This window comes from Myxine glutinosa, chromosome 1 (assembly GCF_964187855.1).
Source record: "Myxine glutinosa chromosome 1, kmMyxGlut1.1, whole genome shotgun sequence".
In the NCBI taxonomy this organism is placed as follows: domain Eukaryota; kingdom Metazoa; phylum Chordata; class Myxini; order Myxiniformes; family Myxinidae; genus Myxine; species Myxine glutinosa.
The window spans coordinates 91786394-91813667 of record NC_136261.1 but is presented as its reverse complement, the minus strand read 5'-3'; the positions used below and the strand labels follow the sequence as shown (position 1 = coordinate 91813667).

At 43.9% G+C, this 27274-nt stretch overlaps 1 protein-coding gene and 1 long non-coding RNA gene across 2 annotated transcripts in view; both read right to left on the bottom strand.

The window, feature by feature from the left end:
* The window catches only part of LOC144891366 (uncharacterized), a 68548-nt gene that overhangs the window by 18858 nt on the left and 22416 nt on the right, over window positions 1–27274 (bottom strand). The gene's annotated exons all lie outside the window — the stretch shown is intronic.
* Window positions 21048–24446, bottom strand: LOC137425380 (uncharacterized). Its single transcript, XM_078774669.1, has 2 exons — window positions 24315–24446; window positions 21048–24177 (listed from the first exon to the last, which is right to left on the bottom strand). Exons 1-2 carry the CDS (start codon window positions 24346–24348, stop codon window positions 22952–22954), a joined length of 1260 nt encoding a protein of 419 aa, XP_078630795.1. The 5' UTR covers window positions 24349–24446; the 3' UTR covers window positions 21048–22951.

Sequence of the window (27274 nt, the reverse complement as noted above, 5' to 3'; positions counted from 1 at the left end):
TATGTTAATCAAATCAATCTTAATAAATTAACATCTTGTATTCAAAATCAAAAGCCTTGTATTATTAACGTTAATACAATTCAAAGAAAAGGAGCAGTAAGAATTGATGTTTTACTCACAAGAGAGCAGGTAAAAACACTAAATGATGCTGGTTCACTTAAAATTAAAATGACAAAACCTATGTTAAAGAAATATTCAATACAAGAGGGAGGATTTCTCCCGTTTCTAATTCCTTTATTTGCTGGTTTAAGTGCGGCGGGAGCATTGACTGGTGGTATTTCAGCAGCGGTAAAAACTGCTAACGAAAGGAAGGCACAACTAAAAGCTCAAAAAGAATTGGAAAGACATAACAAGGAGTTGGAGAAACAAATTAGTGGAAGTGGTGTAATTGGGGATTTTGCTCAAAAACTTGAAAGTCTACCTGATAAAGCGAGATTGTTAGTTGGAGATATGCTTTCCTCTATCGCTCAAGCGGGTGTTAAACTAACTAAAAGGGGTAATGGGTTATATCTTTCTCATAAATAAATGGATAAATGGTTTAAACAATTTGGAAAGAATACAACGTCAAATATAGAACTTACTAAATATTGTAAAAAACAAAAAATTGATAATGTGGTTATTTGTATGAGAGATGAATTTAAAAAGTTGTCCAAGAATACAATGAATATTATTATGAATTTAGACACAGAATGGTTCTCATTGGGTTTGTATTCATAATAGTCAGGATAAATATTATTTTGATAGTTATGGTATGCCACCGCCTGTTGAAGTAATACAATTCTTACAGAATGGTGTTTATCAAACATTTCAAGTTCAAGAAATTAATTCTAAATGTTGTGGTCAATTATGTTTATATGTATTATTTCAACTCAACAATAATGAAAATTTTTATGATATCATTTTTAATCTAATATAAATGACTTATGTTGGAAAAGATGGTTCTATCTTTGGAAAATCCTTTCAGGATATTGATTTATCAAATTATTATACAAAGGCACAGGCTGAACGACAAAAATATAGTGTTGCGGATATGAGGACTGTATTTATTTATTGTGTGCTTTATTATTATTATTGTTTATTCTGCGCCTCCTGCCTCCGGAGTTGTGTAAAGATAAAAAGGGCATCTCGGTAGTTATTCCATAAACACCACATTGCAGGACCCGATAAAACCCTTGTTCAGTAGCTTATATCTTATTATGTGTCTTAGGGTAAGGCTGTGTCTCCCATTAAGTTAAATACTCCATTGCACCGAGTGAAATAAGAGTAGATTCCCTTCATTCCCATTCCCAAAACCTCCATTTCCCCTTTCGTCATTGCCAGGCCTCAATTGCCATTGCCAATTACATCCCCTCCAATTGCCGCCATTGACCACGAGGCAGGGTCGGAGGAGAAGGGCGTGTCTCCACCTCGTCATAGAGGGGAGGAGTGAGCCAGCCCCGAACAACCAACCGAGCATGAGGGGTTTGGTTTGAGAGGGCGGAGGAAGAGCGTTTGGGGGAGGTTCGAAAAGGTTGAGGGGCGGGGCCTATATAACCCACCGCGGGGCGTTCCCCGAGGAGACAAGCAGATGAGTCCAAGAGAGGAGCTGAAAGGCTGAGCTGAGCTGCGTGGTGAGGTACAAAAGAAAGAGATGAGCTGAAAGGCTGAGCAGGGCGCGTAGAGAGGTCCATGACAAGAGCTGAGTTGGTCGTCAGGGGTGGTCAGTGGTTGCGTTGAGTGGTTATGTTGAGTTGTCGGTGGAGAAAGAGTGGTTGGACCAAGAAAGAGAGAGGAGAGAACCCGTCACGCCAGACCCCCCACCAGCGCGTCGGCTCCACCAAGCAGCTCCGACCCGTGATTCCGCGCACACGACAGGATCGGTGGCATCAGCGGCCGTCGAGGTCCAGCCCGGCGTCCCGTGCAGGATCAAGCTCCAGCCAGCTCCGTGCCGTCCTCCCCCTCCAGGCACACACCTCCTTCCAGCCAATCCACTCTGCAATTCCCCGCGTGAGTCTGTGTCTTTGTTTGTTCTGTCCTGGGTAGTAAGTAATCCTGTTAGATAAGCTAGTATTTTCCCTGTGTCTCTAAAAGCTTCTGTATATTATTTTATTATCTTTCCTTCTCCTTGGTTACTTTGAGCCTGTAAATAATAATAAATAGTAATCGTATTTCAAACCTTTCTTTGCCTTCGTCTTCCTTTTCTTCACATCCGTATCGTCTTAGTCTTTTCCCGATTGAATAGCGGTGGCGCGATACGGCCAATGTTTGGGTAAATCAGGTGAATCGGGGAAGAACAGTTCGGCCACGGTTATACCTCCGCTCGGTAAAAATAACATCCTAATCCGCGGACCGTAACAATAGTATAAGTAAAAATATTAATATGAAGAATACTTCTAAATTAATCAATTATCCAAACCCTACAGATGCGAATAACTTAATTAGATTCAGTGATTTGTCACAATATATATTGTTGCGGATATGGGATTTGCATCCATCCATATCCGCTTGTAAATATTCCCCTATTTCCTCAATACTTACCAACTATCCCCAATCCCCCATTCCCTAGTCCCATTTTCTGTAAACAACACTCTGTAGACCCGACCTCCCACTATTTCCCCCATCAAATGTCGCACCCAGGTTCACCGCATCTCATGTAAGACAACTATAGGACATCGTGCTAGTTATTCTTAGTCTATGTCAGTTAAGGACTCGTTTCCATTAATTCTGACTCTTCGTTGCACCAGAATGTGATTGTATGGCACCGTTAGGAAGTTTAGGACCTCCCAATACCTCCCCGCAGCTCTTCCTCACGGTTCAGCAACAACAACACCAACAACAACAGCAGCAGCGGCGAGCACGGGGAGTGCGCGTCCTCACTCCGGCTTGGTTGGTATGGGGTGTTGGGAGGGCACCAGGCCTTTCCAACGAGCCGCCATCGAACATGTGCTCGACGGGGTTACCAAATAGGGGCTCCCTGTCAGCTCCTCGTCAAGGGCGGAGCCCGGTAACCCCCGCACCCAATGGGAGCGGCGGACCGGTCCCATCTGGGGCGGAGCCAACCAGCCGAGGGCGTGTGACTCCCCGCTGAGCATGCGCAGGAAGAGGGAGGTGACATCAGATGCGCGCTGAGCTTGGAGAAAGAAAGACGCCACCTCCGAGCGCTGTGAGGCCTCCCTGCAACTTCTGGACCGTGCTTGATCCTGTCCCCGAGCCAAGGTGCACCTTGTGCTATCGAACTACCTGTCCTTCCTGCCATCAATCCCTGTGTAAGTCAGCCTTGTCCCGTTTGTCTGTGGTCTGTCTGGGATAAAATAAGATTGTATTTAAGTGCCCATCTCTTCTGTGTCTTTTACCTCACTCTACCTTGTAATCTACCCCTTTTCCCCACCACTAATTATATCCTCCTCCGGAGGTCTTGAGAACTGTACCCCTTGCGTCGTTTCATCTATCCCAGTCGTTGTGTCCTTTCCATCATTGATTTAGCGTAGCGCGATTTGGCCAACGTTCGAGTGGAATCGGGTGAGTTGGGGAAGAATCGGGGGAACTGTTAGGTCGCGGTGGACCATCCGCTCGGCCCATCATAACATCTAACCGCGATCCGTAACAATTGGTGTCGAGGAGTGAGATACGAGGCCCGAAGCGTGCTTAACGCGCTCAAAATTACAAGCAGTTGGAAATTGTTTTGTTTTAAAAGGAAAACCCGAATTTTGAAAGTCGCGCTATGGCAGATCAAGACGGCTGGGTTCCGGTAGAGGAGAGTGAGGCAGGGTCGATCCAGGACCAAATTGAGGGACATGAGGAGAGCGAAGCAGTGAGGGCGGCAGGTTTGCAAAATGGCGTCCTGGCGCACGAGGTTACGGGCGCGCAAAATGGCGCCTCGCACATGGCTACGGTGGCCGCACCCGCTGCACAAGTGGGAGGAATGGCCCAAATGCAGGCCCTCATGGAGCAATTTATGGTACAAATGCAGGCGTCCCTCAACCTGCAGAAGGACGAGATGAGGGCTGATAGTGAGCGATTGGGGGGCAGAATGGGGGGCAAAATGGGAGAAATGGGGGAACGGTTAGAACAAAAGATGGGGTCCAATAGCGAGAAATTGAGGAATGACATGGGGGCCCAGATCGGAGGGTTAGGGAGTAGAATAGAGGGATTAGACAATAGATAAGGGGAAATAAAGGAGGGGTTAACGGGGGTAGAAAACAGAATGGCCGCTCAAGAGAATCAAATGGAAGGGATGAAAAAGGGGTTAGAGGGGGTTAGAAAACAGTATGGAAGGCAAATTGAGGGACATGAGGGACCAAGCGGAAAGGGAAGTTAAAAAAATGGGGCAGCAGATAGAGGGGGTCAGAATGGGGGTAGAAACTAAATTGGATGCTCACAGGGAGGAAATGGAGCAGATGAGGGTGGCATCTGGGCAGGAGATGCAAGTGATGGGAGAAGAGATCAGAAGAGGTGTGAGTGAGGAGGTCGGAGGAGTGCGCGAGGAGGTGAGGCACTGTAAGGAGCGCATGGAGAAGGAGGTGAGAAAGGGGACTGTAAAATTGCAAGGTGGTATAGAGGAGTTGACGCTGGGAGTAGAACAACTGACAGTGGGACAAAAGGAGTTGGGGGACCAGGTAAAGAAGAACACAGCGGTAATAGAGGGTTTAAAATCGACACAGAAGGAGATGAAAAAGGACGTAGGGGTAATTAAAAAAGAGTGTCAGACGGTACATGAGGACCTGACGAGGAAAATGAACAAGGTGGTAGAGGTGATGGAGGTTAAAGAGCGGGAGGTGCGGGAGCACATAGAAAAAAATAAGGTGGAGTTAGAGGAAGAACTTAAGGGGGCGCACGAGGAGATGAAGGAGGTGAAGCAGAAATTAGAAGAAGTGGAAGAAGGGGTGAGCGAAATTAAGAAGCAACGGAGAGACGATAAGAAAGAGATAAAGGAGGAAGTAAAAGAATTGGTCCAAAGTCTGTGTTCGGATCGTGATGATGTGCTCATTAACCGGATGAGGGATTCGCAGGTGATGGAGGAGAAGCGAAGAGAAAGAGGACCCGGTGTAAGTGGTGACCAATATGGTCGTGCGTATGATGCGCCAGGTGATTTAATAAGCTTGGGGGTCGAGATAGACCCGGATGTTCGTGAGAGGCCAAGAGTGAGGTGTATGGCTGGTCCGGAGGGTATGGAACGAGGGTGCGAGCGAGAGGGTCCGGTGATGGGAGAGGTGCGAGGTGTGAGTGAGCAAGGTTGTGGTGGTATGGAATGGGTAGCGGGTTGCGGAAGTGTGACCCATGCATCGACACCAACAGGGGGGTAGTTTTTAGAGGGACAGGGGAGGCACGGGAGCCCCTTGGGGGTAATGTACTGTGGGGGCCCGGCCGGTTCGGCCCCGCGCTGACCCCGCAAGGGGCGACGCACGGGGTCCGGCAGGCAGGCAACGACTCGCATACGAGGTGGTCCCACAAGGTCCCACTCGCGCCGTATGACGGCAAGAGTGATCTACGCGCGTACCTGGCGCAGTTTGACTGTGTGTGTAAGGGCAACGGTTGGGGTGAGGACGAAGGTGGAGTACACCTGGTGGCCGCATTGCACGGCGCGGCGGCGGAGGTGCTGACGGCATTACCACCGGGTGCTCTCACCCTGCCAGCCCTCCGCGATGCCCTAATTAATCGATTCGGCATTGAACAGCAGAGCAAGCTTGTTAAAGCTCAGCTCGTGCTGCGAAAACGCAAGCCCCAGGAAGCCATCGGGGAACTTGCCCACGACATTCGCCGCGCAGTGGGGATCGCACATGCTAACATGGCAGCGGATTCCCGGGAAAGCCTGGCACTGGACCATTTTATCCAGGCCCTCCCGGATATTGAGCTCCGGCAACAGCTCGCCATGTGGCGCCCGCAGACTCTGAGCCAGGCGGCTGATGCTGCAGCCCGTTGGGAAGCAGCGAGGCCCCTGGCCCGGGGGAGCGAGCGTCACGCAGTGGCGGTCCGCCAGGTGGGACCCCCGATGGAGGGAGGACCCCCTTGGGGGCTCGCCCCCGACGTGAGTCCTGACCTGGCGGGCATGGTCCGGAGGCTGGTGGACCAGCGCCTGGCGGGACCTGGACTATGGCAGGCGGCCCCGGAAGTGGCCCGCGGTGGACCACGAGCGGGTAATCCAATTCGGACCTTCAGGGGGGGGAATTTGGAATTCCGGAGACAAGCACCTTATCAGGTGAGGTGCTATACTTGCAACCGTCTGGGTCACCTGGCGCGGCACTGTCGAGCCACGCGCCGGGATGATCCCCGGCGGTTGAGGTCCTTAACTCCGCCCAGGGGGGAGCGGGTTAGCTGACCCCAGACACCCCCCCCCCCCCCCCCCGCCGCCAGACCCCGGGAAACTAGAAGGCCTTACACCGGCGAGCAGGCGCCCCCGTGGATTGCCTAGGCTTTAGATGCCGAGGCGGGACCCAGTACCTCTGAATAAGGGGGGCTTATTAGTGCCAGAGGACTGGGGGATTGATGAGCGATGGGCCCGGTAGGTAAGGGTGGCATCCCTGCCACCCTTCCCATGAAGGGGGGCAAAGGGAGCACTATGTTTATGGGGTTTATGGCAGTGAAAACTAGCCCGGGTGGGTTAGGATATTGTGTGTAGGGATCTAGCGAAGATGACATTAGGCAACGTTAAGGTTAGTTAGTGACAAGGATACCTGTAGAGGGGACGCAGGTAGATTAGAGTGGATGATAATGACGAGGGAGCGCAATAGTTTAAAGGGACGACTGGGAAGCGCAAGTTTCAGAGGGGAGTAGTTAGATGAGATGATGCTGTGTGAGAACTGGACAGGTGTGTGGAGCAGTGTATGAGTAGTGAGTGTTGTGGATCAGCGCGAATGCGCTTGGGGGAGAGAAGGGTGCAGGCGGCACCAAGTATGAGAGCACAGGTGTGCAAGTGCAGGTGTGTGGAATATATGGAGCAGAGAATGAGTGGTGTGGAGAGAGTTGGAGTAAGTGGTACGGAGTGGTGTGCATGGTGCGAAGGTGTGGATGGGGGAAGAGTGGACCCCTTTTCACGAGTACCCGGGGAGGGTAGTTTAAAGAATAGTTAGAAGGTATAGGTAAATTGTGGTTGGATATTGGCATTTGTGGTGCGGATGCAGAATGGTATTGTGGATGGGTGCATTGGTGTGGTGAAATTGGCTGGTCGTGTGGCCTGTTAGTATGAGTGTGAATGGTTGGGCACTCCTCCACTGTTAGATGTCGGCCAGGTGAGGCCGCAGGTGGGCTCTGGGAGCCGTTAGTGTCAGTGGGTGCCTGAGGATCCCGGGTGTGGATCGGGCAGGCCGTGCCAGAGAGGGCACTGAGGGGGTGAGAGTGCGAGAGGGCCTTCCCCAGTTAGTTAGGTTAGGGTGAGGAGCAGGTGAGCTCGGTAGGCAACAACAGTGGTGGAGGGGTGCAGGTGGGCGGACCAGCTAGGAGCGTCACACGACCCAGCCACCGAAATTGTGCGGGGGCACCGAGTGATGAATCGGGGGAGTGAGACCCCAACTTGAGAAGCACCACAGTTTGGTCAATGGGAATTGGTTTTTAGAACCCATAGTGTAAGTTGGCCAATGGATTGGCAGGGAAAGACCCCGGGTAATGTAAAGTTGTTAAAGTCATTTAGGAAATAGTTAGGATTGATGAACCTGTCGCACCATACGCAGCCACTTACCTGAGGTGATGATGATGACTCCACACCTGTGTTCCTTTGTTTTGTGTTGCAGGAAATGAGAATTGCTGTTTGGATTTGTGAGACGCATCACGACGTGGATAAGACATTGGGGTGATTCCATCTCTCCCTCCTTAGGAGGGACTGATGATGAATTGGTGATGGCAGATGTTGATGTTGAGTTGGAGATGGCAAATTTTGATGAGAGTTGGAAATGGCAAATTTGATTGGTTAGGAGGGAGAGAAGACGAATTTGGTTTATGGGAGGAACGGGGAAGACAGTAGGGACGTTTGTTGATGTGTAAAGTAGATGTTTATGGGTAGTGTTGTGTTTTGTGGATACAGTAAGGGGTAAGGGAGGGGCAATGTAGGTTACCTGGTGGGGGGGGGGGGGCGTACGGTAGGAACGTACCTGTCTCACCTGGTTCCCATGTGCCCCCAGTGTGCATTACCTTGCATTGCGTGCACTTTTGCACCCTTACCACCTTACTCACTTGTCTTCTTTTGTCTCCCACCTCCGAGGATCTGGCTTTGGGGCAGAGAGAGAGAGGAGAGAGAGGTGCTGGCTCCGCAGTTGTGGGCCTGTACTTCCGCTGCTTGCTGCCTGGATCGATGCACCATATGGACCGCAATTTTTGTGGCCGCCCACAATGGACCGCAGTTCTTTTGCAGTCAAGCACCACCCGTGGATGGACCTCTGGGTCAACGTGGCACCTATGCCATACAGGTGAACCACTTTTAGTTGGCCCCCCTGACGGCCACAATTTAGAAATGGACGCGGTTGGCGCCTTTCTTTATTTCTAAAGAAGCCAGAAGGCCAAGTGCACTCCATGAAGGCAAGACCAGCGGCAGAACATCGGCCGGCTGCGACACCACCGGTGACCAGGGACACTTGATTGTGCATTTATTATTGAACACTTTAATGGTGCACCGGATGGTGCTGACTGTGCATAAGGGGGTGGTGCTTTTGGTGCTTGGACGGGGTGCTCTGCACATTATTAAAGGCCGTAGGGCCACAGGGCACTCGTGGGTTGGTGTATCGATGCTGGCATGCGTGCTCTCTCTCTATGCATAACATCTGCATGTGTTCCTCAAAGAACAGGTCCTGGATCGTAGTGTAAATATCAGTGTAGTCTTGTGTAAATGATGCTCCCTACCGGCTGTATGTTTAGTTTGAGGATGCTTTCCGCGATTCGGTTATCCTGTGGGTGTGTTTCTGTTAGGAGAAGGGTGCAACGTCGCAGGGGGACATATTTACTCATTTGTGAACATCTGTAAAACTGTCGCACTCAGGGTTGAGTTAATAGTAGAGGGAACTACATCTGAGTGCCACAATAAAGTAGGTAAAAATTTATCGGGTCGGGACGCCCTGAGGTAGAGAAGGGTGCAATGTTGCGGATATGGGATTTGCATCCATCCATATCCGCTTGTAAATATTCCCCTATTTCCTCAATACTTCCCAACTATCCCCAATCCCCCATTCCCTCGTCCCATTTTCTGTAAACAACACTCTGTAGACCCGACCTCCCCCTATTTCCCCCATTAAATGTCGCACCCAGGTTCACCGCATCTCATGTAAGACAACTATAGGACATCTTGCTAGTTATTCTTAGTCTATGTCAGTTAAGGACTCGTTTCCATTAATTCTGACTCTTCGTTGCACCAGAATGTGATTGTATGGCACCGTTAGGAAGTTTAGGACCTCCCAATACCTCCCCGCAGCTCTTCCTCACGGTTCAGCAACAACAACACCAACAACAACAGCAGCGGCGAGCGCGGGGAGTGCGCGTCCTCACTCCGGCTTGGTTGGTAGGGGGTGTTGGGAGGGCACCAGGCCTTTCCAACGAGCCGCCATCGAACATGTGCTCGACGGGGTTACCAAATAGGGGCTCCCTGTCAGCTCCTCGTCAAGGGCGGAGCCCGGTAACCCCCGCACCCAATGGGAGCGGCGGACCGGTCCCATCTGGGGCGGAGCCAACCAGCCGAGGGTGTGTGACTCCCCGCTGAGCATGCGCAGGAAGAGGGAGGTGATGTCAGATGCGCGCTGAGCTTGGAGAAAGAAAGACACCACCTCCGAGCGCTGTGAGGCCTCCCTGCATCTTTTGGACCGTGCTTGATCCTGTCCCCGAGCCAAGGTGCACCTTGTGCTATCGAACTACCTGTCCTTCCTGCCATCAATCCCTGTGTAAGTCAGCCTTGTCCCATTTGTCTGTGGTCTGTCTGGGATAAAATAAGATTGTATTTAAGTGCCCATCTCTTCTGTGTCTTTTACCTCACTCTACCTTGTAATCTACCCCTTTTCTCCACCACTAATTATATCCTCCTCCGGAGGTCTTGAGAAGTGTACCCCTTGCGTCGTTTCATCTATCCCAGTCGTTGTGTCCTTTCCATCATTGATTTAGCGTAGCGCGATTTGGCCAACGTTCGAGTGGAATCGGGTGAGTTGGGGAAGAATCGGGGGAACTGTGAGGTCGCGGTGGACCATCCGCTCGGCCCATCATAACATCTAACCGCGATCTGTAACAATATATTTAAATAAAACAGCACGTTTTGTTAAACAAGTAAAATTTACAACCACAACACCCGGTTATACTGACCATACACCTTTCCTCATTCAATTTAACTATCTGCTTACAATTGAATTTTATAAAGAAGGACATATAGTTAATATGCGAATCAATAAATGGGAGTATGATATGCCTGATTTAAGGTATAATTGGTATTTTTCAATAAACTTAGAAGACCTACATGATTTGAATCAGTCTCGTAAAGAAGAATATTATCCGCTTGGTGAGGATAAGGATTTATGTGGAAGTACAATTAGTAAACAACAAATACATGATTTTAAGAAAAGAAAAATATATGATAGTATAGCGATGGTTAACATGACAAAGAAGGAAGGTAATGAGATAAGGATAGAAAGCCGAGGAATACAAACCGATTTGGTCGTGGGAAGATGGGGTGGTATTACCTGTTATAATATTAATCTCACATATATTTCTGATACATAAATGGCAGGAAAAAGACTACAAGAGAATTATAATTTTTGTATTCAGGGATACCTACAAGAAAAGGGTGCTCGGTATTACATACCTTATGATTTGGAGCATATACATGGAAATTTTGTCATTAAAAACTGGCCATATACTGATATTGCTAAACCCACAAATAGAGACTTGTTTAAAATATTAAATAAAAATGAACTTCTCAAAGTTATGAAATATAAAACTCTTTTAGAAACAGTCAACAAATCTTATTGGTATCCTATTATGAGAAAAATAATTATAGATACAAGAATATCTCAAAATCCAGATGAGTATATGTATAATATTCTTTGGGGCTCAAGCTCAAGGGTAGCAAGGGATGAGGAAGGAGTTAAAGAAGAGAAGGAGGAAGGAGTTGAAGAAGAGGAGGAAAGAGAGAAGGAGGAGAAGGAGGAGAAGGAGGAAAGGGAGAAGGAGGAGAGGGAGAAAAAGGAGAAGGAGGAGAAGGATGAAAGGGAGAAAAAGGAGAAGGAGGAGAGGGAGGAAAGGGAGAAAAAGGAGAAAAAGGAGGAGGAGGAGAGGGAGGAAAGAGAGAGGGGGGAAAAATATAAAAATATGACCATTCCTAAGATTAATGAAAGATTGAAGTTATTACGACAAATAAATCAATCTCAACGCACCGAAGAGGAAAATAAAGAACTAATGACTCTTATGAAGATATTGGTTTTTAAATTTGCTATAATAAATTCAGAGAGCAGATATAAAACATATAGTTGATGATGTTGGTGTTATTGACTTTAGTTAGTTTTATTTGTAAATAAATGGAGGAGAGAGTGAAGGCATTCCTAAGGATTCTTTATGTTTTAAAAATCAAGATAGAAATGTATATGTTGAAAACCCAAAAGGCTTTGGCACTATGTAGGACTTTTTCTCATAAATAAATATGAGTTATTGTCTCAAATGTAAAAAGAAAACTAAATCTAAAAATATCTCCTTTGTTAAAGCTAAAAATAATAGTTTATCAAAAAGGAATATGTCAAGTGTGTGGCTCTAAAAAGTGCCAATTCATCTCTCCTAAAAGTGGAGGAGACATACAAAAGTTTTTGTCAGGAAGTAAATTTACAACAACTGGAATTCCAGGGGAACTACATCTACCTGGATATTCTTTCTGTGGTCCTGGAACAAACCTGGATAAAAGATTAGATGAGGCTGACAATCCTAAACCTTGGTCTAATCCTACAAATAGGGTTGACGAAGTGTGTATGAAGCATGATATTGCTTATGGGAAAACCACTACGTTGACTGAAAAACATAAAGCCGACAGAGAAATGTTGTATAATTTGTCTTTGATACAAAATCCAACCTTGAGAGAGAAGGTTGATAGGTTTATTGTGAGAAATTTGATAAATGCTAAATTGAAACTTGGCCTTGGTTATTCACCCTCAAAAAACTATTAGGCTCTAATGATGTCATCAAGACTGAGGAGCTTTTGGCTGATGAATTACATAAACCTATAATCACAAAGTTTAAAAGAAGGAAAGTTTATTCTAAATACACCGATTACATATGGTCCGCTGATTTAATCGAACTAAAAAATGATAAGGGATACAAGTATGCTTTAACCGTTATTGATTTGAGGAGTAGATTTGCTTGGGTTGTTCCTTTGAAAAACAAGAGAGGTTATACTTTGATGTTCGCCTTCCAACAGATATTTAATAAAAGTAAAAGAAAACCAAAGAAACTGTGGACCGATGAAGGAACAGAGTTCTATAACAAAATATTTATGAAATTTCTTAAGGGGGAGGGTATTAAATTATACAGCACCTTTAATGAAGGAAAAGCAGTTGTTATTGAGCGTTTTAATCGTACTTTAAAAGAGAAATTATATAAAAAATTCACACAACTCGGTTCCCAAAAATGGGTGTATTTTATTCAGGATATTGTAGATAATTACAATAATACAGTTCATTCATCAACAAAATCAAAACCATCAGAAACATTTACAAAATTAGAATATGAAAAGGAGATTAATTTGAGAAAGCCCAAGCTCAAAGTTGGTGATATTGTAAGAATATACAGATGGAAAAGTCATTTTGAGAAAGGTTATACAAAGAGATGGACTAATGAATTATTCAAAATCGTTGATGTAATGGATACTATGCCTTGGACTTACAAATTATATGATATGAATTGGGAAGAAATCTTGGGTTCATTTTACTCACAAGAATTACAAAAAACAAAACTGATAATTCATTAAACAACAACCATCCATACTTTCATCCACCCAGATTACCTAATTTAATTAGTAGTAATAAAAAATATTAAATAAATAAATAAAAATCATAAGCCACACCCACACAGACCCCACCCACAAACCCCACCCACACAGACCCTGCCCACACAGACCACACCCACACAGACCACACCCACACAGACCACACCCATCATCCCCCACCCCTGTGCACCCCCATCCTTGATCCCCCCCTCATCCCACCCCCACCTTCCCCACACACACACAAGGGGAGGGGAGGGGTGGGATGAGGGGGGGATCAAGGGTGGGGGATGCACGTTCCCATCTTTTTTCCTTTATTCTCTTTTTATAATTAAGAATTAAAAAATTGTATACAAAGCAAATATAATCTTCCATAAATACAGTTTCTTCCAAGGCATCATGAGGTATAAATACAGTTTCTTCCAAGGCAGTCCAACAGAATGTTGTCTCCCATGTTGGCTTCACCAACACCTTCACACCTATTGGCTGTTTGGCCAATGGTGATAAAAATTGCATTGGTTGTGTCTGCAAGGCACAAAAGGGATGTTAAATTAAGTCAACTAACAACAGTACCCGCCCATATCCCAAATATCACACACAAATCCGTTAGATCATCATTATCAAATCACATCGCAGCAGTATCTTACTATAATTCACCAAACACACACAAACACACACATACACACATTGTAAGATGGAAATTTTAAACTCACATGGGCAGGAAATGAGTTGACACTCCTCCCAACTATCATCTCTGCTATTGATCTATCATCATCCTTCGGAACTCCAGGTAATTCTGTAAGGGGTTCATTCAGATCCTCCCTTTGTTGGTGATAATCATTGGTTTCATCATCAAAGTTCATGTTGTTTGGTTGGCTTTTAATGCTGAAATAAAACAAACAGTTGACATTTAAATACCAACTCACTGGTGATATCAAAATCGCAAGACAGTATCCAAGTATCAACCAAACCGTTTAATAACACACATACACACAGTATCAAAGTTTGTGAAGAATTAATTATATATCTTACCTCAAATCCCAGGTCTTTATGAAGTCATCGATCTCATCTATTATCTCTGCTATTGATCTATCATCATCCTTCGGAACTCCAGGTAATTCTGTAAGGGGTTCATTCAGATCCTCCCTTTGTTGGTGATAATCATTGGTTTCATCGTCAAAGTTCATGTTGTTTGGTTGGCTTTTAATGCTGAAATAAAACAGTTGACATTTAAATACCAACTCACTGGTGATATCAAAATCGCAAGACAGTATCCAAGTATCAACCAAACCGTTTAATAACACACATACACACAGTATCAAAGTTTGTGAAGAATTAATCATATATCTTACCTCTCACATAACATCCCAAACAAGGTGTTTAATTCATTGTCAGTCATTTGTTCATTTGTAGAGACAACTTTGGGTAATATTAATGGGTGAGAGAGGCTGTCCAAACATTCAACCATCTCATTATGAAGACCCCTCCGAACTTCAGTGAATTCTGTAAGCGTTTCATTCAACTCCTTCCTTTGTTGGTGAAAATCATTGACTTCATTTTCAACATCAATCACCAGGTTTGATTTATTTTGTGTCTGCAAGGCACAAAATGGATTTTAAATTAAATTCACCAAACACAGTATTTGCCTGCTGTGTCATCCCAAAACCACATGAGGGCAGTCTAGGACCATAAATGAGAAACTCCATTTTTCCAAACAACTCACATGAGCAGGAAATGGGTTGACACTCCTCCGGTCGTCGAAGTTGTGAAATCCCTGGGTTTCATCAAACTTCATGTTGCTTGGTTGGTTTTTCATGCTGGAATAAAACAAACAGTTAGTTAAAGGAAATAACACACAGCTCACTTTGCAACCAGCTGCTCCTTTAACACACAGTTATTCAACCACCAACTTTGATAAAAAGGAGAAAATTAATGGATTGAAGTTTGTGAATAATTAATTATATCTCTTACCTCTCGCATAGAATTTCAAACAAGGTGTTTAATTCGTTGTCAGTCATTGGTTCTGTTGTTGAGACAACCTTGGAGAATATTAACGGGTGAGAGAGGCTTTCTAAACACTCAACCATCTCATTATGAAGACCCCTCCGAACTTCAGTGAATTCTGTAAGCGTTTCATTCAACTCCTTCCTTTGTTGGTGAAAATCATTGACTTCATTTTCAACATCAATCACAAGTTTTGATAAAGATAAACTGTAAAAGAGAAAAAACAATAATTATTGAGAGGCTGTTAATGATGTTCCATATAAGACAATGAATAATTAATCGAGAGAACAAAAAAAAAAACTTACCTGTCTTCTGATAAAGCTTCATCCTCCATCCTCCAGAGAAACATAACGTGTGTTTAAAAAAGCAAGGTGTGGTTAGAGCCTTTATAGGCAAGGCTGAGTCATTGGCAAGGCTGTCATTTCCTGTGCCACGTTGGCAACTGGCTCAACAAAAGATGATGCAATGTTTCGCCATAAATGATAGAACCAAGTATGAGCCAGACTAAAGAGTGGAGGTGAGAAGGATTATAGGTTCATAAAGGAAGGAAATCATATGTTCATAAGGCTTGAAGGATTATAGGTTCATAAAGGAAGAAAATCATAGGTTCATAAGGCGAGAAGGATTATAGGTTCATAAAGGAAGAAAATCATAGGTTCATAAGGCGAGAAGGATTATAGGTTCATAAGGTGAGAAGGATTATAGGTTCATAGAGGGAGAAATAGAGATGTTTATGATTTTTGAAAAAGACAAGGGGGGTAAATGACATTAGATAGGGATTTCCCATGTTAAACGGAGGTGTCCCAGAAGCAACATTTATCACCTACTCCTCCCACCTGCGGTCATGATCCTGTATAAAGTCTGCGCTGAGAGACGTCGTCAGAACAGATCAGAATTTCCATTGTGATTTGCATCTCCTGTTTATGTGCACATGGTTCAGCTTGCCATAAATAGTTCAATCTTGTAAGGGTCGAACTTGCATGCATTCTTGACTTTTTCCTTCAACAGTATCTCTACTCGTTTGGTATTTACAACGAGGTAAAAACGAAACTCTTACCATAAACAGTTCGCAAAACATCGAATTCATCCACCTTTTCTTTGAATTGCATCACAGTCACCGTCCAACTGCCACCCAGTCAAGCACTTCCTGTCCGAGGAGCGGTAATCTGTTACGTCATATCCGGAGAGTTATTCCCTCCTTGTATTCGAATGTTTTACAAAAAATATATATATAATGTCCATCACTAAACTTGACCCTCCATATCTCCCAAACCGCTCAATGGAAAATATTTAAACATGGCTCATTGTCAAGTAGTCCCAATGGGCAATACTATGTTAATGATCATGTCATCGAGTGCCTTCATTGTGACGTCATAATTCAACAAGTATAATGCTTGATCCACTCAGTATTAATTTTGTTTCTCTGCCACTGTTGGTCCAAAGAACAGGAAATTTTCATCATAAGATTGCCTCCTTCAATATCATTTTAAAATAAGTATGACGTCAAATGTCACGTGGTAGAAGTCGCCATCATGGAAAAAAACCAAAAAACGTTGCACCTCTATATCTCCAAAACCGCTCAATGGAAAAAATTGAAACGTGGCTCATTGTAAATAACTCAACATGGAGAATAAGTGTTAATGATGATATCATTGGTGCCTTAATTATGATGTCATAATTTCACAAGTACAATGCTTTGTCCGATCAGTTTTAAATTTATTGAGCATGATCTACACAACAATTCCTGGGAAAAATGGCAGGAGCACAGAAAATACCCCTTTATATGGTATGTGCCATGTGGTAAACTATACAAAATAAGCCACATTCCATCGCTGGTCGGAAATGTCAAACAATAGAAAAGAAGGGACATTCAATAAATCTTGTGAGCATGCTGGACTCCCTTTTTTCTTCAGAGGAACCAAGCACTGCACTAAAAAGTTCATGTAAAGCGGCACCAATTTGATTCATACAGCTATATGAAAAAGTAAATGTATTTTCAATGCAGTTACAGTCTCATGGTTTCAAAGGAACCTCTTCGTGGTCTTTTTCAGTAAAAAAAAAAAAAATTGAAATGCCAAACATGATATAAATTTTCTGTTCTATTACAGAGTAGGTGTCCAGATACAATTCATCCATCATCTCTACTTATTATCAGTGTTCATCATGTACATATCACGTTTGTCCAATATGTCTGCAATGTCAACACTTGCAAGTTTATATAATGTGCAATTATGGTTCAAAAGGGATTGGTAAAATAGGCTGCACTGCACCCTACAATTCTTTCATCTAATCCAATTGTTGCCTATGTGTACACACATCGCGCTCGTCCAACACTTGTCCCAGAGAATACATCACACCCAACATGTCTGAAATTGGTTGGGACATAGTACATACAAACATACTAAATTTATAAGTTTTTTTAAACAAATTTATCACACACATGCACATTATCTGACGCGTTTTCGTTTTCAAGGTGCACAGAAAACTTTACGTACTGATGGGTTTTAACCTGGACATGTGGGGCGCCCATTTATATGAACTTTTCTAGAGCAGTGCTTGGTTCCTCCTAAGAAAAAGGAAAGTCTAGCATGCATACGAGATTTTTTGAATGTAACTTATTTTCTATTGTTTCGCGTTTTCGACAAACTATGGAATGCTCCTTCTTTTCTCTACTTTGCCACATAGCACATACGATATGGAGAGAGAGGCCTTTTCTATGCCCCTGCCATTTTTCCCAAGAATATATAGTCACGTGAAAAGTAAGTGCACCACATGTAAAGTTTTGACTTTTTCAACATATTTCAACAAACAGCTATTTGATCTTCATTTCAACAATATTGACAAATAAAGGTGATATAATATAACAAATATCATGAAACATTTACAATTTGTAGTCCATTGTATAATTTAAATAAACATAAATGCAAATATCGCATGTGGAAAAAGTAAGTACACCCCCATGTAAAGTTTTGACTTTTTCAACATATTTCAACATACAGCTATTTCATCTTCATTTCAACAATATTGATAGATATAGGTGATATAATATAACAAATATCATGAAACATTTACAATTTGTAGTCCATTGTATAATTTAAATGAACATAAATGCAAATTTCACATGTGGAAAAAGTAAGTACACCCTTGGCTCTAATAGGTGGTATTGCCCCCTTTGGCAGAAACAACCTCAAGTAGGCGTTTCTTATAACTGTCTTCCAGTCACTGACATCAACTGGGAGAAATTTTTGCCCACTCCTCCATGCAGAATTCTTTCAGCTGTGCGATGTTTGAGGGGTTTCTTGCATGCACAGCTCGTTTCAAATCCCCCCACAACATCCCAATGGGATTTAGATCCGGGCTTTGACATGGCCATTCCGAAACCCCCCTTTTCTTTCTTTTCAGCTATTCCTTGGTGGATTTACTGGTATGTTCAGGGTCATTGTCATGTTGCAAGGTCCACCTTCGGTTGAGCTTCAACTTTCCGACAGATGGCCTCACATTATCCTCAAGCACCCTCTGGTACAATGAAGAATTCATAGTGGATTATATGATGGTGAGCTGCCCAGGCCCTGATGCAGCAAAGCTGCCCCAAACCATAATATTTCCACCACCATGCTTTACAGTTGGTATCCGGTTCTTGTGGTCAAATGCTGTCTTTGGTTTTCGCCAAACATGTCTTCTGATACTGTGGCCAAATAGCTCTACCTTTGACTCATCTGTCCAGAACACATTGTTCCAGAAGTGCTGGTCATTCCCGAGGTGTTCATTGGCAAACTTTAGTCTTGCCCTGATGTTCTTTCTGGACAGCAAAGGTTTCCTCCTGGCACACCTCCCATGCAGATCAAATTTGTGCAGCCTCTTTCTAATGGTAGACTCGTGCACTTTGACATCAACAGTGGCAAGAGCTACCTGTAGGTCCCGTGATGACATTCTGGGGTTCTTCGAGACTTCTTTCAGCATCTTGCGTCTGCTCTCGGGCTGAACTTGCTGGGGCGGCCTGGCCTGAACAAGTTGGCAGTTGTTTGGAATCTTCTCCACTTGCAGATGATCTTCCGGACAGTCAAATGATTAATTTCAAATTGTTTGGAGATCTTTTTAAATCCCTTCCCAGACTCGAAGGCATCGCTAACCTTCTTTCTGAAGGCACCAGAGAGCTCTTTTGATTTAGGCATGGTGACGCCGCACACGTCAACAACAAGCAAACCAAACTAAATGTCTGAGGTTTAAATAAGACAGGTTCCTCCAAGATCCTCTCTAATGATGTTCTAATAATTTGCACTTGAGCTTGTGCACCTGATTCTAATTTTAGGTATTTGAAGTAGTGATAAATGTAGGGGTGTACTTACTTTTTCCACATGCAAATTTTGCATTTATGTTTATTTAAATTGTACAATGGACTACAAAATGTAAATGTTTCATGATATTTGTTATATTATATCACCTTCATCTATCAATATTGTTGACGTGAAGATCAAATAGCTGTATGTTGAAATATGTTGAAAAATTCAAAACTTTACATGGGGTGTACTTACTTTTTCACATGGCTGTACAGCGAACGAGAATGTGCAGAATCGAGAGGAGGGACCAGTTTCCATGTGTACTGACTGTCGCCACACGCAGTTTCTTCATGGGAGAACAACAAATATGCCTGATGCTTGTGCTCATCCACTTGTAAACAAAAGACCCACACTGTGACAAACTGACCAAGAACAGTGCTGGCCAGAAGGGGAGACAGTGAAACTTTTTACGGCATCGTCCATCGGGCAAAGCCATCTAGAACAGTGTTTGTCCGTCTGTATGTATGTCCCCTCAAACGTATACCAATCAGAGCTGAGGATCTGGTCACATGACAGGGTGATGTGATTCAGCGATACAAAGCAAGCGTCCAAACAGCGGTTTATTTCTGGATGTGACATACAGGAAAAAGCCCTCCGGGCACCCAACAGGTGGCAGAGCCCGGAAAAAGGATATGCCATCACAGTATGTTGCAGTTCTCAAGTAAAATATGCTTTAGCATCTCAAATGTTTTCTCTGGTACATTAATCTTCTTGCTGTCGAGACTTGAATGTCCCTTCTGTGTTTCACTCCTCATTATCAAGACCACAGCCCCGACAAGGCCATGCAGCTGTGTCTCTTCAATCACATCAGCCTTTGAAGTAGAGAGTATTTAAATCGGGTTCCACAATCAGGAGGCAGAATAAATTGCTTCATGCTTTGCTCGGCGAACTGTTGTTATTTCGTCTCATGTGCACGATATTATTTTATTATTATTTGGATGCTGTCACTGTGTTACGAATAGATTGTACTTTTGAACCTATTTTGAAGTGGTTTTTCTTCGACAAGCCCCACGTTTAATATGACAGGAGAAAATCCCTGAGCCATGCGTGGAGATTTCCATGGATACCATCAGAGGAGAGTTTGGTGAGCAGGGTGGGGTACCAGACCGTATCGAAAACACAAGATATGTCAAGGGAGACGGCTCTGATTTCCTGTTTGGCATTGAGGACCTCCATCCATTGTTGAGACAGCAGATGCAGCATGTCCAGAGAACAGTGGCCTGGTCTGAATCCATATTGATGATCAGAGATCAAACCATTGGAGAAGAGGAAGGATTTAATGTCAGAAGTGATGATGGATTCCATGACCTTGCTGATGATTGGGAGCAGACTGATTGGTTTGTAGTTGCAAGGATCTGTTTTTGGGATTTTTTTTTTTGGAATAATTCTTACTGCTTGGTCTGGTCAGTGGCCACATCGACTTGAATCTCAAGCTTTTTGGGAGGGGGTGGGGGGAAGAGTTTGTTCCCCTCCTCTCTTCTTTGGACGTCTGTGTTCAAAGGATTTCCTCCATTAACAATGCATTACCATTGATGTTGAGAAACATGTCGTAGCAACCAGCTGTGTGGCCTTCCACATTGGGACCTGTGTAACAGAGCTGCTTGGCAGCAATCAGTGATGGCATGAAGTGCAGTCATGTCAAGATAGTAAATGCTATGCAACGTTTTCAACTGGTTTGGTGAATACCTCTTGCATTGTCAGGATCACTTACGGAGATATGGACAACTCCAAACTCTGCACTGACTGATAAATGATCATAATGTGCCATTACATATTCACAATAACACAGGCAGTGCATTTGTGCTTTGAGGACCTCTCTTTATTGAGAAACCCTTCACAATTTCAAGTTTCATGAAAAACATAGGCAGGAGTCTTCTTCTGTTAAACAATTTTACAACAAGGGTGTTCTCCCCATATCACACATGGCAATAAAACACGGACTACAGCAAATATCGAGTAAAAATTAATGTTCAAACTTCCATGGAAAGATGCCATCTGAGCATAACCAAAAAGGGACAAGAAAAACAACAAAATCAGAAAGAAAACAAAATTCCTAAACACTCATCACAATCAAAAAACTCAAATGGAACTTGGCTAGATACATGGCAAGGACAGAGACAATAATTGCAAACTGACAACCTAAGTTAGGCCCTGAAAAAAGCACGATGAGATCAAAGATCAGATTGAGAGATTAAGTTCTGTTACCATTTGAGTTTTTGGCATCAAATTTTCGACAATTCTCCATCATGAGAACTAGTGTGACTCGGCGAGCTCCGCATGCCTCACCACACGTCGTTTCAGAGGGGTAGGCATCATTGACCATTTCGGTGTATTTTGGGTTTCATGGTGTTTTGGGTCTTCAGGGTCATTTGGGGCTTCGGGTATTTGGGGTCTGAAGGGTCTTGGGGGGAATTAAAGGGTCATCAAAGGTCTGAGAGGTTTCAGCAGTTTTAACGCAATTAAAAGGGTGGTAATTTTATTTGAAGAATAAGAAGACGTTTTCATCGCATATAAACATACATACATACATAGCGAACCATATACAACAACACAACAACATGCATTTTAAGGCCATTTTCCCTGCCAGAGCAGGGGTTAGCCTTGTGGTCCCCATGACAATCTTCTCCATCTTGCCCTATTTTCTGCATCTCTCCTTGTTAACCCCCTTGCCCGCATTTCTTCTTCCACCATCTTTAGCCAAGTCTTTCTCGGTCTTCCCAGTCCTCTACTTCCTTCTACATTCATTTCCATCACTCTTCTCAACCAGTCACTTTCATCCTTCAACACATGACCAAACCATCTCAACCTGTTCCTCTTCACAACATCAATCACAGGCTCTATTCCCATCATTTTTCGCAATTCATCATTTGTCTTCCCCTCTCTCAACGATACTCCGCATATCCATCGAACCATTCGCATTTCCACCCTTTCCAACCATATAACGTTATACCATATACGAACCATATACGTTTGCTCTATTATAATAAATAGATATGGAGAACCGGATTAATAAATTTTACATTTATTTTTAAAGCCGTCATTTTCTTTAAACTTGGTTTGAGGATGCGGATGGGCTTAGCATTTTGAGATTTTTCTTGCCTTCTGAAACCAGTTTGCAATCATTGTTGTGGACATTCTGGTGACAGCCAACCTTACGGCTTTCATCAAGGGGCTCCAGGGGTGCCGGCTGGTTGTCAAGGGTTAAAGATGGTACTCTGAGAAGTTGCGTTTACAAGGTACATGCCCAAACCTGTACGCTTTCACTATAGCTTTCTCCCTACTGGTTCACTGAATAACTTGCCAACTGCTGCAGATCGCTTACTCCAGCATGGGTTGCAGTGTGGAAGTTCAAGATCAGTTTAGAAATGAAATCCTTGTCACAAATACAACATTTGTAAGGATGCTCTCTTCGGTTGTTATTTCCATAGGCGAGTACTAGGAGGTGGGAGGAAGTTCTCCCAGAACTCAAAATCTCCACCTTCTTTTTTGGATCAGAAACTTCATTGTCATCGTTTCGTTCCAAAGGCTCCTTTTAGAATCCTCAGTGAACAACTGACAGCCTTGACCTGCAGCTTCTTTGTCATTATATTCTCCAGAATGCTTTTTAAGTACTCAGTTTGGGTTTTCTTGATCATCTGGATTCCCTGTTGCTCTGACTATCACTGGTACAATTTCAGGTTTCTTCAATTTTGAAATCCTCTGAACCTCATTTTTCATATTGAGGTATTTCAGATTTCAGCTCTCTTGTATGGATCTTCATATGTGATTTCAAATTGCTTTTTTGAGAGACAACTTTATCACATATCAAGCAGTTGTAAGGTCGCTCCCCTGTGTGGATCCTCAAGTGCGATTTCAAACTGCCGGTATGAGAGAAACCTTTATCACATATCGAGCATTTGTAAGGACGCTCGCCTGTATGGATCCTCATATGTGATTTCAAATAGGTGCTATGAGAGAAACCTTTATCACATATCGAGCATTTGTAAGGACGCTCCCCTGTGTGGATCCTCAAGTGCGATTTCAAACTGCCACGATGAGAGAAACCTTTATCACATATCGAGCATATGTAAGGTCGCTCTCCTGTATGGATCCTCAAATGTGATTTCAAATCGCTGTTTTGAGAGAAATCTTTGTCACATATCGAGCAATTGTAAGGTCGCTCCCCTGTGTGGATCCTCAAGTGCCATTTCAAATTGCCTTTACGAGAGAAACCTTTATCACATATCGAGCATTTGTAAGGTCGCTCTCCTGTATGGATCCTCATATGTTCTTTCAAAGCATCTTTTCGAGAGAAACCTTTATCACATAACGAGCATTTGTAAGGTCGCTCTCCTGTATGGATCCTCATATGTAATTTCAAATTGCTTTTTTGAGAGAAACCTTTATCACATATCGAGCATTTGTAAGGTCGCTCCCCTGTGTGGATCCTCAAGTGCCATTTCAAATTGCCTTTATGAGAGAAACCTTTATCACATATTGAGCATTTGTAAGGTCGCTCTCCTGTATGGATCCTCATATGTAATTTCAAACTGTTGCTGTGAGAGAAACCTTTATCACATATCGAGCATTTGTGTGGACACTCTCCTGTATGGATCTTCATATGTAATTTCGAATTGCTTTTTGTCAAGAAACCTTTATCACAGACAGAGCACTTGTGGGGGTGTTTTCCAGTGTGGATCCTCATGTGTATTTTGATTTCACTCAAAGCAAAATCCATTCTGCACACATTACACTTATAATGTATTCGCCTTTTTTGAACCTTTTTGTTTTTGTTTAATTTCATATTAATCTTGGTGCTGCGAGGCCCAGACATGCCCTTGCATTTTATGGAAAGCAAGTCTTGATCCCGTGATTGTTTCTTCAAAAAAGGATTCTTCTTCACTGTCAAGCAGTGACTGGACCTTCTTTGTCCCATATTCGTTTTGAATTGTTCTACAGAAACAAAGAACACTCATAAGAGATTTCCTTTTTTGACAAAATCAAAATGCAAAACATTTAACACATTTCCGAAAATTATATATTTTCTCAACACAAAAGATTGGATGTTAATTTGTTACGTTTCCACTCACCAGTTGCAAAACAGGAAGCACTTCCGTTTGTCATGTGAATATCGTCTGAACCTTCCTTTGCAGGACATTTTGAATCTTCTGTGACAGATGAATCCTTGTTGTGTTGTCTGCCTTCCACATTTACAGGATAGACATCACCTGTGTACAAATCAGCGTCAGTCTTTTGAGGGGAAATGAGATTGAGAGCCATCTTGAGAGTTCATAGAACATGTTACATCATGGAATGTGTTCTTCAATTTAAATATAATAATGAAGTTAAACATTGATAAAAAGAAAAATTCTGGATGTTAAGCACCATTGAAGCAGTCTTCTACATCACCCATATTCACCACCCTTTTCAACATGTCCAAGTACTGCTAAACTGGAGGTTAGTGGAAGTAACAAGAAGGCAATTTGTGTTCAACAGTGTTCAAGTATTTAATTCAATTTAAATGAAATAAAGATTGTAAAATTCGTCAAACAAAACTTCTGGAATTTACTGGCGTTAACAAATTCTCAAAATTTCCTTTAACAAAGCTAGAACCAAGTGTGGGTATATCCTCGGGAGAGCCAGGAAATAATATATCTCTACTCTCAAGACTGAACAGTGAACTCTCAATCCTGTCTACCTCATCCAAGTCCTGGTGGCTTCAGGTCAAATGTGTTTGTGGTGTTTGTTCCCCTTCCATCCCCTCTATTGCCTCAAAAGGCTGCACACCTGCCACTGCACATGAAAAAGATGAAAGCCTCAACTCTATATTTGCCGAAATATATTGTGTCCCAAACCCACCTCTCTCTTTTACCACCTTAACCAGTTGTACCCAGCTGCTCCTGGATTCTGTGTCCTTCCCTCCCGACAATGTGGAGAAGTTTCTTTCAAACCTCGACTCTGATTCCACAACTGAACCAGAGGGAATTATCCCACGGGTCCCAAAATCCTGCTCTGCTGAGCCATCACACCACACCCTCTCTCTGTTCTCTTCACCCTCTCTTTTGCTCCATGTCATCTGCCATCTGCTTGGAAATCAGACAACATTACCGCTTTCCACAAAAAGGTGCAAAAACATATTCCTGCAACGGCTGACCAATCAGCCTACTTACAATCATCAGCAAGGTCATGGAATCCATCATCGTTTCTGATATTAAATCTTTCCTCTTCTCCAGTGGCTTGATCTCTGATCATCATTTTGTATTCAGACCAGGCCACTCTTCACTGGACATTCTGCTTCTGCTGTCTCAACAATGGATGGAGGTCCTCAATGCTAAACAGGAAATTAGAGACATCTCCTTTGACATATCCCGTGCCTTCGATATGGTCTGCCACCGCGCCCTGCTCACAAAACGCTCCTCCTATGTTATCCAAGGAAACTCCCACGCATGGCTTGCGGACTTCCTCTTCGGTCGCAGTCAACATATGGCCCTGAATGGAATTCTCTCATCTCCCCTTCCTGTCCAGGCTGGAGTTCCTCAAGGCAGTGTTCCGGGCCCTGTGCTTTTTTTGGTATTCATTAATGATAGGCCAACCCCCACTCTAGCAGGGAAATGGCCTTAAAATGCATGTTGTTGTTGTTGTTGTATTAATGCTCTCCGACTCTCTGTCAAATCCTCTCCATCACGTTGCTGATGACTCCACTCTCTGCCGCTCCACATCTCAACCCTCAGATCGGCAGGCAAAAGCCTCTTCACTCTCTGCAAAAAAAACCAAAAAAAAAAAACACCTTTAGAGGCCATTTTTCCCCCGCAAGCGGGGGTTGGCCTTTTTCGGGGACCGTGGTTGTTGTTTTTCGGTCCCCTTTTTGAAGCAATGTTTTACGACCAGATGCCCTTCCTGCCGCCAACCCTTTTTGTCGCCTTTTACGACAAGCAGGGAATTACCAGTGAACTGGTACTCAATTAGCCGACCTCGGAAGGATGACAGGCTGAGTCAACCCCCCTGGCGTTAATTCAGCGATCGACCGGGATTCGAACCCAGGATCCTAGGATCCTAAGCTGGCACCCTAGCCGCTAGCCCAACACCAGGGTTCTCTGCAGACCTGAATAAAATCACACACTGGTCAAACAAGTGGAACACGTCTTTCAATCCTGACAAATCTCACACTCTCACGATGTCTCTCCGAAAAGACCGTCTGGACAACCACCAACCATCCCATCCACTTTCTCAACAATCCTCTCCAAGAAGTTCTTTAACTCAACCTTTTGGGTCTCACTGCCTGCCATGATCTTTCCTGGGAAAAGGAAAGATGATATTTCAAAGCTGGCCTCCAAAGCCAGTCGCCATCTGGGCATCCTCAGTTGTGCGAAGCCCTTTCCGGGCACGTCTGAGCTCCCCACCACATACAAAGCTTTCATCTGCAGCTCAATGGAATACTGCTCTCTCTCCTCTGGGCTGGTGTTCCTGCGTCACACCGAGCTCGGCTTCACGAGGTTGACACCAAAGCATTCAGAATCATTGGTATCTCCCACGATGAAGCTGCGTCTGAGGGCCTATCGCTCGCTCACCACAGGCAGGTTGGTGGTGTTTCTGTCTTCTACCGACTCCTCTCCAGCCTTGCTCCCCCTGCTCTGTCTGTGCTTTGTCCCCTTAATATTCATGCAGGATGCACAAGATCTGCCAGCAACCCTCTGTTGGTGAAACAGCCAAAGTCAGCAAACTCCCACACTCTCTTCAAACTCTCTCCACTGTCCAGGTCTTTATAGGATCTGTCCACCACCATCTCTGGTCTCCCCCCATCCAAAACCTTGATCTTATCTGCCCTTGTTAATACACACCAAATCCACCTTTTTTCAATTTCTGACTTCTTTCCTGAAAGTCCAAGTCATGTCAGTTTGTTTTCTACCGTTTTATCCCCACTCCCCCTCCTCCACCCCCCACCCCCACCAGCCCTCTCCCTTCCACAGATCAACCGATGTCCCTGTTCTCTACAGTTGTTGTGCTTGTGTGCTTCCCTCTCTCTCCCCAGCTCCCTTTATTGTGTTTTGTT